This window comes from Salvia hispanica, chromosome 3, assembly GCF_029641045.1.
Source record: "Salvia hispanica isolate PSC_SH4W2 chromosome 3, Shi_PSC_v1, whole genome shotgun sequence".
NCBI lineage: Eukaryota > Viridiplantae > Streptophyta > Magnoliopsida > Lamiales > Lamiaceae > Salvia > Salvia hispanica.
Genome location: NC_142694.1, coordinates 52,548,933 through 52,563,744, shown reverse-complemented (window position 1 = coordinate 52,563,744; position 14,812 = coordinate 52,548,933). Strand labels below are relative to the sequence as shown.

At 33.9% G+C, this 14,812-nt stretch overlaps 2 protein-coding genes and 1 pseudogene across 4 annotated transcripts; 1 reads left to right on the top strand and 2 right to left on the bottom strand.

Annotated features, from left to right (window-relative positions):
- Positions 1-378: 378 nt before the first annotated feature.
- Positions 379-3,775, bottom strand: LOC125210741 (NADH dehydrogenase [ubiquinone] 1 beta subcomplex subunit 7 pseudogene; annotated as a pseudogene). Its single transcript, XR_016136364.1, has 2 exons — positions 3,340-3,775; positions 379-694 (listed from the first exon to the last, which is right to left on the bottom strand). The product of XR_016136364.1 is annotated as an NADH dehydrogenase [ubiquinone] 1 beta subcomplex subunit 7 pseudogene (transcript).
- Positions 3,776-5,631: 1,856 nt separating this feature from the next.
- Positions 5,632-8,812, bottom strand: LOC125210949 (NADH dehydrogenase [ubiquinone] 1 beta subcomplex subunit 7-like). Of its 2 annotated transcripts, none has more exons than XM_048110600.2 (2): positions 8,354-8,812; positions 5,632-5,840 (listed from the first exon to the last, which is right to left on the bottom strand). In XM_048110600.2, the coding sequence occupies exon 1, from the start codon at positions 8,682-8,684 to the stop codon at positions 8,391-8,393; it is 294 nt and encodes a 97-aa protein (XP_047966557.1). In that variant the 5' UTR covers positions 8,685-8,812; the 3' UTR covers positions 5,632-5,840; positions 8,354-8,390. The 2 variants fall into 2 exon arrangements, with proteins under 2 accessions (XP_047966557.1, XP_047966556.1); XM_048110599.2 differs by having other exon boundaries at positions 5,632-5,844; positions 8,354-8,809.
- Positions 8,813-12,751: 3,939 nt separating this feature from the next.
- LOC125216552 (uncharacterized) lies at positions 12,752-14,490 on the top strand. Its single transcript, XM_048118297.2, has 5 exons — positions 12,752-12,880; positions 13,091-13,212; positions 13,286-13,331; positions 13,405-13,518; positions 13,930-14,490. The coding sequence occupies exons 1-5, from the start codon at positions 12,784-12,786 to the stop codon at positions 14,211-14,213; spliced, it is 663 nt and encodes a 220-aa protein (XP_047974254.1). The 5' UTR covers positions 12,752-12,783; the 3' UTR covers positions 14,214-14,490.
- The last annotated feature ends 322 nt before the right edge of the window (positions 14,491-14,812 follow it).

The window sequence follows — 14,812 nt, the reverse complement described above, 5'->3', positions numbered from 1 at the left end:
AATGAATAGGAGTACATAATTTTGTAAACCTTTATTATATAATGATTTAAAAGTTCAATTGTTTTGCTTCTTGTCCTTGAGATACAAAGTCTGCCCAAAAGGTTTACAGTGAAATAATAATGTGGCTGCCCCATTGAAGTGGGCCAACATAAAATTGGAAAACAAATAGACAGTGCTCCAATCTATTTTGTGCAACTATTCATTGTGCATTTATTCGATGTCACATTTGTGCAAAAATTTATGTGTCGGCCATTTTCTGTGTTTATAGAATTTTTAGCTTATGTTTTTGTGATGGCAAGCAATCACTCAACATTGAATAACAGCTGAACAGCGTTAATTCATAGTAGTAGTAAATATCTATTCATCTACTCAATTGAATAAAATAAAAGTATACACTGATGTATAGCAGTAGTATCAAAACAAGCAAATACACCATCTAATTCTTTTAAAAGCTTGACATGAAACTGCAAGTCTGCAACATTTAGAAGTAAAACACACTCGTTTCATGGATATTTTGGTAAGAGTCTGGAAAATAAGTAAATATGGAACATATTCAGATGCGTTATTTATTACAGACTGGTGTACCTTGAGAAAACCAAAGTTATAAATTCCACTTCCCTTTACAATTTAACAGGGAAAAGTTCTGGTGAAACTCGGACCACATTCTGCCACTGTCAATACTTCCAGCTTCTTCCTGTGTGACGTGTAAAAGCTGATGAGTAATCGTTTAGAAATAAGATAACATGTAAATCATTGGTGCAATGTGGAAACAAGATAACAAAAAACCAGGCAAGCATTCTTGCCAACATGAAATGTTTCAATACCGGAAGGAAGTAATCCTCAGTTAATCACCAGAATTTTATCTCTGTCATCTAGTTTTTACCTTTATCAAGCTTTGGTTAGTGAACTTGGAATGATATCTAGCCAACCATGGGGAAGAGGAAAATCAATCCATGACATGGAAATGCTTGTTTCCCATTAAAAGGAGAAAGGCTACTTTCAACTGGTTGTTTGTATGTCGCTAAGAGAAGAAAGTGCACTGGAGTAATTGTTCAGGTTAGTTATAGCAAAACAAATGCCCTATGGACTTTTGTACATTTCTATGTCATCTACATTATTTCTTTAACACAGGGTTGCTAATGAGCGCGATTTGCCAGGGTAAAATCCAGTTGTACTGGAGAAGAGGTAATTTTGCTCTTTCAAGCTCAAATTCATCAGGAGAATAACATGTCGATATTCATCAAGAAACGGACAAAGTTGTTTCTAGCATATGTAATATCTAGTTCCTATACGAAGTTGAAAAACATCATCCACGACGGATGCTGGTCTTATGTTAAAGCTGCAACAGACTTTACTTGGAACATAGCATGTTACTGCCTGCTTCTATCCTTTAAATCATCTGCAGCAGGTACTTAGCGCTGAAATTAAATGCATGCAGCAGATATACTACATTACTATTTGGGCATAAACTCATGCAATGATCCAGGTCATTTTAGATTGCAGATGTCCACGAGTTCTGAACCAGCTATACTATCTTATAGGAGTAGGATTCAGACCATTATGCCATCCCTGCAGATCCAGCCTTCTGAAGATCTAGCATGCTAGCACATGTTCATGTGGCCAGGGCAGAGGGGTCTTCAAGGGAATGTTAATGAGAAATGGATAGGGTGATTGTAACCTACTTGACAAGGAAGGCTCAGATATGCTCTGGATTAGGTTTGGAAAACTACTTGATAATAAAACCAGGCAATTTATGGGTACTAACAAGATTATTGAGAACGAAGCCTTTTCCTTTAGTAATAAAATTCTTCTATAGTAGGCCTGGCAATTGTTGACATGAAATAGATAATCAGGTTAATGTACTTTACACTTGTCGTAGCCACAACGTGCTGAAACAAAATTTTTGTATTGTGTTTCAAGGCACCCTAATCCCTATTAAACATGATAAACTTATAACATGCTAACAACCAGTTAGAGATTCAATAAAACGGATTTATTTTATTATATATTTATTAATATTAAATTTTAAATTTAAATTGTTCTTAACTGTTTCATACTCCCTCCGTCCACAAAAAATAGAGCACATTTACCATTTTTGGCCATCCACAAAAAATAGAGCACATTCATTTATGGAAAGTTGTCAACAATTAATAACCCTACACATCATTCCTAACACTATTTCTCACTTACTTTTTCTCCTTCTCTCTTACTTTTTTTCCCTTCTCTCTTACTTTACCAATTCTACATTAAAACCCATGCCATACACCAATAGCTCTATTTTTTGTGGACGGAGGGAGTATTGTGTAGTGTCATATCAAAACATTTAGCTGAAAGAGATGCATGACATGTGACACCTAGGCACCGGAGAACAATAAGATACATTATGTATCACAGAATTTCACTGCGGACTCTTACTAATGTGCTCTAAAATCTCAATCAGCCATATTACTAATCAGAAGTCCATGAAGCCTAAAAACAGAGGACATACAAGTTCATAGAGAAATAGAGGCAAGTAAAATAGAAAAAAATTAAAATACAAAACTGGGACCAGACTTTCGGCACATTAATATAGAGCTATGAAATACAAGTTCTAATCACAACAGCACATGAAAAAGTATTATTCATGTTGACCCTACATTTTGAGCTACACACTGTTGCTCAGCATGCTTGTTACATGAATATATAATTAGATAACACAGTCACACTTTTGGTTTTATCTTTGGTTAAAATGCATATACTCCTAACAACTTGAAGTGCCTCCTGTATATAGATTTTTAGTAAAAGAATCTCAGAAGCTGTACTGTTTACCAACACGTGAGTTCTTTATAAGCCTTCTTTCCCCTTAAACATTACCCCCTTCTACGTATTAGTATCATTCCATTTCTCATCTCACCATCAAATAAATACTCCTTCATTAAGACCACAATATTTGGCATACAAATGCAATATGATCCTCTTTCATAGCATTACCTCTTTCGCGTTCTAATTTTCTATAAAGACATAAACATCAAATTCAGGCAGATACAGATGCAAAAATAAATCACTCAACAATGTACAGAATTCAATATTCACACATATTTACCATGCATCAATATAAACAATTCAATGAAATTTATCCATATATGCCCGTTATGAAGGATCACAGACTTAATTCCAGGTTAATTTCAACAAGCTCTTTCAGGATATGTATATACATTTAGACATATAAAATGCGTTCGATTATCTTCAAATACAAGATCTAAATAGAGTCAACAGAAAAAGAAAAAAAAGCATGCTTCAAAGTTGCAGATTCTATTCCATTGAAAGAGCGCACAAATAGGAAGCCCTGCTAAAACTGACCTTGAAAAAAATCATTGGAATCAAGCATTAGCGGTTTTGGGGAGGAGGGGAATGGGCTGCGACTTCGATTGGGCCTCGCGCTCGCGGATCTTCTGCATCTGGAGCATCCGTTCCATGACGAGCCCGTACTCGCACTTCTCGTAGGTGTGGCGCTCGGAGCCGCACTTCCAGGGAAGGTAGAGCTCCGCCTGACGGCATTTGTTGAGGGGGATGAGCAGATGGGCGCATTGGTCTCTGTACGCCAGCGGCACTTTGGCCTCAACCATCTCCTCCTGCGTCGCTATCATCTTCTTCGATGAGCCCGGAGCCTCCATTGAATGAATGAATCGGACGGTGAATTCTGACTTCTTAGATTTGGGGGAATTTTCAATTTTGAATTGATTTTGTATGTTAGGGTTCCCAGTTATTGTTTTGTCTGGGAAACTTAAGTTTAAGCTTCTTCTCTTTTTCTCCCCTTTTCGTCATTTTTACATTTGAGTTCAAATTGGAATGCTTGTCATTTCTTGTGAATTTAATAATGATTTGATCTGAAATTTAAAATCACGAAGCTGAAAGATTTCGTAAATTTGATGGCCAAATTTTAGTTGATGTGATTTAACAAATTTACAATGATAGAAGAAACACAGTATAACATTATTCCCCATTTTATTTTCGAAAATGTTCAAATTGTTATTTCCTCATTTTATTTTTGAAAATGTTCAAATTGTTATTTCCTCCCAATTTAAGATTCCTATTTTATCATTTCCGTCCGTCATAGTTTAAGGGTGTTCACTTTCACATATTTCATTTCTACCAATTTGGGCGCGTTAAGATTTGAGCCATAATTGGCCACATATCTCATATGTTCCCTCTTGTTTGGTATCCTATAATTGGCCCAAGAATTGATCCAAATATATTATATAAAATAAAGACTTTGACTTAATAAAATTATAGATTGACAAATTTATCCCTCCAAGTGAAAATGTGGAAAGATGAAAAAGTGAAAAGGTGGGGTAAATATGTAAAACCAAGTCCATTTCTTGATGCACTTTTCAATGCACATACAAATCTTACCAATTTTAAAAGATTCAATTATTCTTCAATTAGCATGAATAGTGCGGATCCCACCTCAATTGTACGGCCCCAACAATTAATTAGTGTAAAATGAACACACAAATTGGCCCAATTCTTTCAAAGTGAACACACCCGTCTCATTTAGAATTTACCGTATTTGAACATAAAATTTAATCGCACTGTTGATAAAATTTACACTCAAATGTCATTACTTAAAAAAAAAAAAAAAAAAAAAAACAAAATCCTAAATATCATTTATTCATTTTTTTTTCTTTTTCCTATTTAACTACTTTTTTCTCTCTTTCTCTCCTACAACTTTTTATCCTTTTTTACTTGACCACTTTTTCCCATTATTTCTTCTATTTTACCAATTTCTTTTTGAAATAATTGTCGTCCATTGAAGAAACTAGTTTAGGTGGAGTATTAGTTTAATCTTAAATTTTATCTCTTGGGCTCATACTAGTTTGTTCTTGCATTATATATCCATATTATCTCTGCCGAACTCTCTTCTCCCATTTTACTGAGTCACAGTTTTTTTTTGTCTGTTTCACAATAGGGAGTTTAGAATATTCCACAAGTAATAGGCATCACATTTCACTCAACTTATTTTCCTTATATATTATCATAAAATTAAGTATAATAAAGTGAGAATCACATTCCACAAACAAATTTTTTTATACAATTATTAAAATTCATGTCGAACTCAACTGAGACTCCTAAAATGGGTCAAAGAGAGTAAAATTTGGGCCAAGTATATTAATTGCCAGAAGATGAATAGGAGTACATAATTTTGTAAACCTTTATTATATAATGATTTAAAAGTTCAATTGTTTTCCTTCTTGTCCTTGAGATACAAAGTCTGCCCAAAAGGTTTACAGTGAAATAATAATGTGGCTGCCCCATTGAAGTGGGCCAACATGAAATTGGAAAATAAATAGACAATGCTCCAATCTATTTTGTGCAACTATTCATTGTGCATTTATTCGATGTCACATTTGTGCAAAAATTTATGTGTCGGCCATTTTCTGTGTTTAAAGAATTTTTTGCTTATGTTTTTGTGATGGCAAGCAACCACTCAACATTGAACAACAGCTGAAAAGCATTAATTCATAGTACTAGTAATTATATCTATTCATCTAATCAATTGAATAAAAGTATACATTGATGTATAGCAGTAGTATCAAAACAAGCAAACGCACCATCTAATTCTTTTAAAAGCTTGAATATGAAACTGCAACATTTAGAAGTAAAACACATTCGTTTCATGGATATTTTGTAAAAGACTGGAAAATATGTAAACATGGAACACAATCAGATGCGTTATTTATTACAGACTGGTGTACCTTGAGAAAACCAAAGTTATAAATTCCACTTCCCTTTACAATTTAACAGGGAAAAGTTCTGGTGAAACTCGGACCACATTCTGCCACTGTCAATACTTCCAGCTTCTTCCTATGTGACATGTAAAAGCTGATGAGTAATTCGTTTAGAAATAAGCAACCATGGGAAATATATTTAATGCGAAGAGGGTTGCAGCCCAAATATGTGAAATCATGTAAATCATTGGTGCAATGTGGAAAGAAGATGACAAAAACCAGGCAAGCATGCATGCCAACACGAGATGTTTCAATACAAACAAGCTTGATTTCAATACCGGAAGGAAGTAATCCTCAGTTTATCACCAGAATTTTGATCTCTGTCATCTAGTTTTTACCTTTATCAAGCTTTGGTTAGTGAACTTGGAATGATATCTAGCCAACCATGGGGAAGAGGAAAATCAATCCATGACATGGAAATGCTTGTTTCCCATTAAAAGGAGAAAGGATACTCTCAACTGGTTGTTTGTATGTCGCCAAGAGAAGAAAGTGTACTGGACTTTTGTACACTTCTATGTCATCTACATTATTTCTTTAACACAGATGAGTGCGATTTGCCAGGGTAAAATCCAGTTGTAGTGGAGACCAGGTAATTTTGCTCTTTCAAACTCAAATTCATCAGGAGAGAAACATGTCGATATTCATCAAGAGACGGACAAAGTTGTTTCTAGCATATGTAATATCTAGTTCCTATACGAAGTTGAAAAACATCATCCACGACGGATGCTGGTCTTATGTTAAAGCTGCAACAGACTTTACTTGGAACATAGCATGTTACTGCCTGCTTCTATCCTTTAAATCATCAACCAGTTAGAGATTCAATAATACGGATTTATTTTATTACTATTAAATTTTAAATCTAATTAGTTTATAACTGTTTCATATTGTGTAGTGTCATATCAACACAAAAATGTTTGTATCTAAGTCGTTAACACTTAAACTTAACAGACAGCAATTGTGTTGATATAGGGGCATGTGCTTATAGTGTGGTCGACACATGTTACACAACACACTAACACAGTTACATAAATTTCCAGCCCTAGCTTATACGGACCCAATAACTAACCTGAACACAGAGTGTTTAAAATCAGTAGATACTAGATAGCAGCGATGAATTGGATGCAATAGATGGCAGTTCACAGGAAATGAATTTTAACCAGCAGCCTGGTGCTCTACTATGTTTTTCTTAGTTAATGGCTATTGACTAAGACAAACATTACTCCCTCCGTCCCTCTAGCTGAATCGTATTCTTTTTTGGGTTGTCCCACTAGAGCTAAGTCATTTCCTTTTTAGGAAAAAAGCAACACATCTCCTCTCTCTTACTTTATTCTCTTTCTTACCTTTTCTCTACTCTCTTAACCCACTTAACACAATTTTCTTAAATTTTGTGCCCAAAAGAAACGCCTCTACTACAGAGGGACAAAGGAAGTACAGCTCTTGTACAGTATGAGAAGAAAAGGTAGCAACAGACTGACAGAGTTATTGACACACGGTGGTACTGGTTCAGTCAATGGTCAAAAGGAATAGACACTGGATTAATGAACTTGACTAACAATACTAGCAGTGAAACGAAGTACAAACTCAATCCAAGTGTGCCATGCTTGGAACAACCTAACAACTAAACTTGAATTCAAAAGAAAAAAACAGACCGTAGGGTTCCCAGAATGAAGGCCTGACCCACCCTAAGGCCTAATTTAACGAACTAGCAAGGATATTGATGATAATAGGTATATTGGTAAATCCTTGCAGCCAACGAAACTAATTTTCTTCAATCCCTTATCCAGATGACAATGAACTCTAATTATTGGTTTATAAATGATCCACAGAGGCCCTTGTGAAAAGGAGCTAAGTAATTTGACCAGAGAGGCCCTTGTGAAAAGGAGCTAAGTAATTTGACCAGATAGGCAGATATGCATCTACCAATCACTCACTTCTCAATTCAAAATTATTGCAAAAGAGTTGCTCTGAATATCATACCCCATTTTGTAGTCATCCAAAAAATTTAAGATACATTATGTATCACAGAATTTCACTACGAACTCTATTTCTAATGTATTCTAAAATCTCAATCATCCATATTACTAATCAGAAGTCATCCCTGAAGCCTAAAAACAGAGGACAACATGTTCATACTTCATAGAGAAAACAATGTTTGGCATACAAATGCGATATGATCCTCTTTCATAGCATTACCTCTTAAGCGTTCTAATTTTCTCCAAAGACATAAACATCAAATTCAGGCAGATACAGATGCAAAAATAAATCACTCAACAATGTATAGAATCCAATATTCACACATATTTACCATGCATCAATATAAACAATTCAATGAACTTCAATCATATATGCCGTTATGAAGGATCACGAACTTAATTCTAGGTTAATTTCAACAAGCTCTTTCAGGATACGTATATACATTGACACATATACAATGCGTTCGATTATCTTCAAATACAAGATCCAAACAGGGTCAACAGAAAAAAGAATCATGCTTCAAAGTTGCAGATTCTATTCCATTGAAAGAACGCACAAATAGGAAGAAGCCAAAAAACCACAAGATCATCAAGTAACCTGCTAAAACTGACCTTGAAAAGGATCATTCATCATCATCAAAATGTGGAATCAAGCATTGGCGGTTTTGGGGATTAGGGGAATGGGCTGCGACTTCGACTGGGCTTCGCGCTCGCGGATCTTCTGCATCTGGAGCATCCGTTCCATGACGAGCTCGTACTCGCACTTCTCGTAGATGTGGCGCTCGGAGCCGCACTTCCAGGGAAGGTAGAGCTCCGCCTGACGGCATTTGTTGAGGGGGATGAGCAGATGGGCGCATTGGTCTCTGTACGCCAGCGGCACTTTGGCCTCAACCATCTCCTCCTGCGTCGCTATCATCTTCTTCGATGAGCCCGGAGCCTCCATTGAATGAATGAATCGGACGGTGAATTCTGACTTCTTAGATTTGGGGGAATTTTCAATTTTGAATTGATTTTGTATGTTAGGGTTCCCTGATATTGTTTTGTCTGGGAAATTTAAGAAGCTTCTTCTTTTTTCCCCCCTTTATTCATTTTTACATGTGAGTTCAATTTGGAGTGCTTTTCATTTCTTATGAATTTCATAATGATTTGATCTGAAATTTAAAACCACGAAGCTAAAAAATTTCGTAAATTTGATGGCCAAATTTTAGTTGTCGTGATTTAACAAATTTACGATGATAGAAGAAACACAATATAACATTTTTTCCCATTTTATTTTCGAAAATGTTCAAATTGTTTTTTTAAAGCTGAACATAATGAAATTCGAAATCGAACCAACTTGAACTCAATGTTGGGTACGGTTTATTTTCACTTGTCACTCTTAATTGGTTTCTTTTCAAATTATACTATTGAAATTAATTTAAATGGTACAGTATCCTAGATAAATTGGACATTGAAATTGAAGTATATAATTATAGCATTCTCCCAATTTTATCATCATTTAATAATTGTTGAGATTTAATATTATAATTATTAATAAGGTTATTACTTTTTTTTCATAATACAAAACAGAGTGAGTTATGAAATTGAGTCTTTTGAGACATGAAGCCCAGAATCCTCTAGAGCATGGACTAGCGAATCAAATAAGTATGAACTTTCCAAGACAGTATATTTCAGGGTCCAATGGATTTTCCCAACTGGACCCAACCAAAGATTGTGAATTTGACATATATCAATCGGAATGTTTGAACTTAGGTACACAAAAATAATTTACTTAAAATATTACCACAACATGACATTAGTGAGTCTAATATTACCAAATGATCCGTATCAAACCCGCTCAATATCATTTGATTGAATAGTTGACCCAGCCATTTCAATTGGTATTTTTTCACGAAAAGCAGACATGAGATAAGAAATCCAGTGTTTCACTAAGATTTCGAATAGCGGTCCCAAATTTAAGTTGATTCTATTTCGCCTCTTCCTCAAAGAAAGACGATCAAATAATTCCCAATCACGGTCCTTGCGGATCGGACTATCCATATAATATACAAAAAGAAACTCCAAATATTTGATATCTTTCTCTTTGAGTAAGATCTCAATTCCAGTGACGATTTCATTAGATATCTTACAACTAGAATCCCTCTTTTTTCCGATCTAGTTCCTCCACCACCGCGAACCCCAGTTAGATTCAGGCATGCTACACTTTTTAGTTATTGGAAGAACCCAAGTACTCTCTTTCGGATTCAGGAAACAACTCTCAGAGATCTTTTTTCCTTTTGGAAGATACAAGAGCGAACCAATCAACCTATTGATATTGGAAGACCCAACCGATTCTTCCAAGGTATCATTGATGAATTAATTTATCTATATATTTTATTTTAAAAATAATTTAAAATTCTGTGTGGGACCCTCTCAATATCTCAAATATAGTATTCATATCTAGATCCAAACTCGTGTTTAAATATGGGCTTAAATAATGTCTTACCAATCTTAAACCATTGTTAACATTTCATTTAGGCTTAATAAAATAGCATTCGAGTCCAGGACTCAACACCAGTTGCCCTTATTTCACTTAATAGTTTTTGAAATGCAGTATCTATTGCTATAGGGAAGATGGAAAATGGTGAAGACAACCATTTTTGCCGATCATTACATGTTTTGCACGTGTCTCTTTTGATTAAGGTATGGATTTCACATAGTAGTTCATGTTTTATCAAAATATTTTTGGTTAATTGCTCTAGCATAGAATACCTTTTATATACTATAAAATGATGGATTATTGCATACATATGAGATGAGATGTGGGGCAAAAAAAAAGGAAATTATAATTAATAGGACATTGTTTTCCCAATTTTGATCACATTATTACAACAACCATTGCATGGTCCAAACACACATGCCTTAAAGAAGTTTGACCAAGGCTATGATGATATATATTGACCATATATAACTAATACTCTCAACAAATGTTGAAATTAAAATGATAAAGAAAAGCATGAGATTGGCGTGAGCCCACCACGGTAGGAGTGAAGAAAAAGTCGCCAAAATCAAATAACAAAAGGAGAAAACAGTTGGAAAACCATTAATCAAAAAGAAATAAATCCCATTTGAATTGTGTCCTATCGCCATGCAGTCAATATATACTCTCTCTCTCTCATACATATTCACATTTGAACTCTGCAAATCAAATGCATCCACGTGGTAATTGAAATGATAGATTCATTATCATGTTTTAATTACTGTAGGATATTGTTCAATGTCCAATTATACTAGTAACAGAACTACTATTAATGATTTATCCTCGAAACTTCATATTAGTATAACAAAGTTGATAATATTATTCGAACCAAGAATAAATATACAATAGAGATAGAGATAGAGTATCACAAGAGGTTTTGAAATTTCACTTTATTGTATGGAATGGAAACAAGGTATGATTAGAAGAGCAATTATTTAGTCCCCCACTTTAACCCCACCAATGTTGTAGCCCCACATAAAGATTTGCAGAAATATGAAAAAGTTAAGCATATATATTTTCCGAATCCCAAGAAAACATATCCGTCTTTATCATCTCTTCTTTCTAGCCGTTGACTGCCGATTATCTATTTCGTTTCTTACCCAAATTCATTAATATTTATAATAGTAGTAGTAATTTATTCATATAAATTTAAATAAATACTATAAGTGAATTACTGGATATATGCATTGATGATGAATAATTAATAGGACGACGATGAGAAATTAGAATATGTTTATAATGAATATGTATAGAACGAGATGTTATGTTGCATGTCTTAGGCATGAGTGGATGTAGAAAAAAGTTGTAGAGTGATTCAATATTTTATAAATTTTATTTAAATGCGGAGTATAATTTTTAACTGATATATATAATTGACAGTAGATGTTTTTTCAATAACAATTTACATCAAATTTTGATAAATTTTAAAAAATAATCCTAGCTAGTAAGGCCTTCAATACCTTGAAATTTGCATTTGTGTCCGCCCATGATCTTATGTGATACCGCTCTTGTTTATTTCATGTTAGTATTATTTTTTATTTTATCTATTTGGTTTTAAAATTATACTCTAAAATTTATTGTTGATGCCATTAATTTTCTAAATTTAAATAAAAAATAATTTTTTATTTATTCTTATACTGAGTATTTATTTATTTTGAAATTTGTAAAAGTAACGACATTAATGATAACTTTTAAATTATTGGAATCAAACTAAACTAAAAAACAAAAAAGAACTTAAGCTAACATGTGCTAAATGCGATGCGAGCATGTATATAAATAATGCTTGCATGATATCCGTAACATACTCCCTCAGTTCCACGATAGAAGTCCTATTTAATTTGGGTACGAGTTTTAAGAAATGTCTAAATGCGATGCGAGCAATTTATATAAATAATGGTTGCATGATATCTGTAACATACTTCCTCCGTCCCACAATAGAAGTCCTATTTAATTTGAGCACGTGTTTTAAGAAATGTAAAGAAAAGTAGATTGAATATGTTAGTGGAATGTGAGTCTCATTTATATAAATTAGTTTTATAATAAAATGTGAGTGAAATAAGTTGATGGAATGTGGAGTCTACTTATCATTTATGGTAGAAGTGAAATATAACTTTTATTGTGGGACGGACGAAAATAACAAAATATGACTCTTCTTATCGTAAGATGGAGAGAGTAGTAGTAACATTTATCTATATATATATATATTGCGATTGGTAATAAATTAAGATAATAGTATAAGTCATCCTTTAGAAGTTGCTATAAACAATATGTACTTTTATGAAGTCAAGCATGTCCCATGTCTAACTGTGGAAGAAAATGACTTAATTCCCTTAATGCATGAATATATCAAAATACATGGACAACAATTTATGTCATCATGACTTATGTAAGTAAAATTTATCTCTCATTACAATTATTAGAACATTACCAAATTTTAAAAGAAGCAATTTGGCCGTCTTGAATAAATATACTATAAATTACTCCATAATAGGTAGGAGGGAGAGGGAGAGATAAGAGAGATAGAATGATGGAGGAACTTGAGTCCATAGCTTTCAGTGGTAATGTGCAGAGGTCATCCATAGCTCACAATCTTGGAGTTTTCAACGCAGACATGTCTCAATGTATTCATTCTTCTTCCTTCACTTTTCCCCTTTCTTCTTCTTCCTCTCTTCTACCTTTAATTTATCCTATCCTACTTCGCTTTTCTCTCTCTCACACACACTATCATGGCAACTCAAACAATTCTATATAAACACACAAACACTCTCTCTTTAGTCTTTAAATACGCATGCACTCAACAACGTTAAATTAATTGTTCCTAATTTAATCAGACATGGAGAGATCAAGCCTACAATCCTCATTTATCGACGATGAATTCTCCACCGGATATCTCCAAGATGTCCTCTTTCAATTCACCTCCAAACGAAGAAGGACCATCGACACCTCCATCAAGGTATTTGTGTGGCAATACATACATATGCAATTATGCATTGCCATTTTTAACATTTTTAATTGATTATGCGCAGAACTGCTGGACGTCAAATTTGATGACCGAATTCGACACCATTTCCGGTAATTCATCTCTTTTTACTTTTCAAATTATTATAAATTTCCAATTTGGAACTAAAAATACAAAGTGTGGCAGAATTGAAAAGCCCTGAAGATGGTGCTGTTTCGGAAACCTACGATTCTTCTTCTCAGAAAGAATCACCTGAGAAAGGAAACCTATATTGCATAGACCCCAATATTTTTGCTTCTGGTAACTACTTTTCTTTTCTATCTCTACAAATTACTCCTACTAACAATCATTTTTAATTTTGTTGGACTTAGATTTCTTTCCTTAAGAATCTTTGTCCCTCAAAGTGTTCCCTGCACTTGTCTTTTCCTCACAAAGAACTGTCCTTTAATTACAAGTAATAAAGAGAGAGACTTTAATTAATAAAGAATGACCGTATACAAATTAAAGTCGGCATATATACTTTGCTTCACATCTTATTCCAAAAGAATTTTATTTATTTAAGTATTGCTTTTCGGCTAATCAATTTATCTTTTCATATGAGAGATTATAAAAATGTAAAACTGAGTATTTAAGTCAACAGCTTCAAAATTATTCATTCATTATTATTTTTAAATTTATTAATTCCATAACTCAAGGTAAATACTGTATCAGGTGGTAGTGGCGAAAAAAGGAAAAAGAGGGTGGTGGCAAAAGTGGTATACCCATTTGCTCTAGTGAAGCCGGGGGGATTCGAAGGGGATGCCACGCTAAATGATATCAACGAGAGAATCCTAATGCCCCCGACGCGGCCGGTCCGACACCCTGTGGGTGACTTTGCTTGTCGGCCACTAGTCTCGCCTGACGGACTAGGTCTGTCCGGCAAGGTTGTGGTGGCCTTCACAAGAATTCATACACAAGGGAGAGGCACAATTACTATAGTTCGGACAAGAGGTTGATGGGAACAATAAATTAATTTCATGTACACATTTTCATGCAAGATTTGGGTATGATGAGGATCCTACCTATGTACTAGTGCGTTTCAATGCGATGGCTATATGATGTGCTAGATAATGAGATATAATTCAAAAAGATAGAGAAGGGAAATAGTATGTGTAGATATTATGCGTAAGTATGTATGTAGTATATTTGTTTTTATTTAATTTGAAATCTTAGACTTAAATTAAAGTTGAAGTGACCGTCAAGCAAGGAAAATTGCGTTTTTTTTTTTGTTTTGTTCTATATGTACATTTGTGCTTTGTGGGTATGAGTATAATTAGCATTACTATATTATGCCATGAATTCATCCATGTCTCTTGCACATAGATGAGTCATGTGACTAATTAAGCTACACAAGGTACATTGGCTGGCTACACTTTAAAATATTACTTAATTGTCTTATTTTATAATTTTCAACCAACTTAATTTCACTCATATTTTATTAGTATAAAATTAATATATAAAAATACAGCTTATCCTTCCACTATCACTTTCTAATCATTTTGCAGTATATTTCTTAAAATTCGTATAAGTCAAACTGATTCTATTACTCGCGGAC

Coding starts and splice junctions, on each gene's coding strand:
- LOC125210949 (XM_048110600.2), bottom strand. CDS start 8,684: ATGGAGGCTCCGGGCTCATCGAAGAAGATGATAGCGACGCAGGAGGAG.
- LOC125216552 (XM_048118297.2), top strand. CDS start 12,784: ATGATGGAGGAACTTGAGTCCATAGCTTTCAGTGGTAATGTGCAGAGG. Junction 12,881..13,090: donor CAACGCAGACATGTCTCAAT/GTATTCATTCTT, acceptor TAATTTAATCAG/ACATGGAGAGATCAAGCCTA. Junction 13,332..13,404: donor CGAATTCGACACCATTTCCG/GTAATTCATCTC, acceptor AAAGTGTGGCAG/AATTGAAAAGCCCTGAAGAT.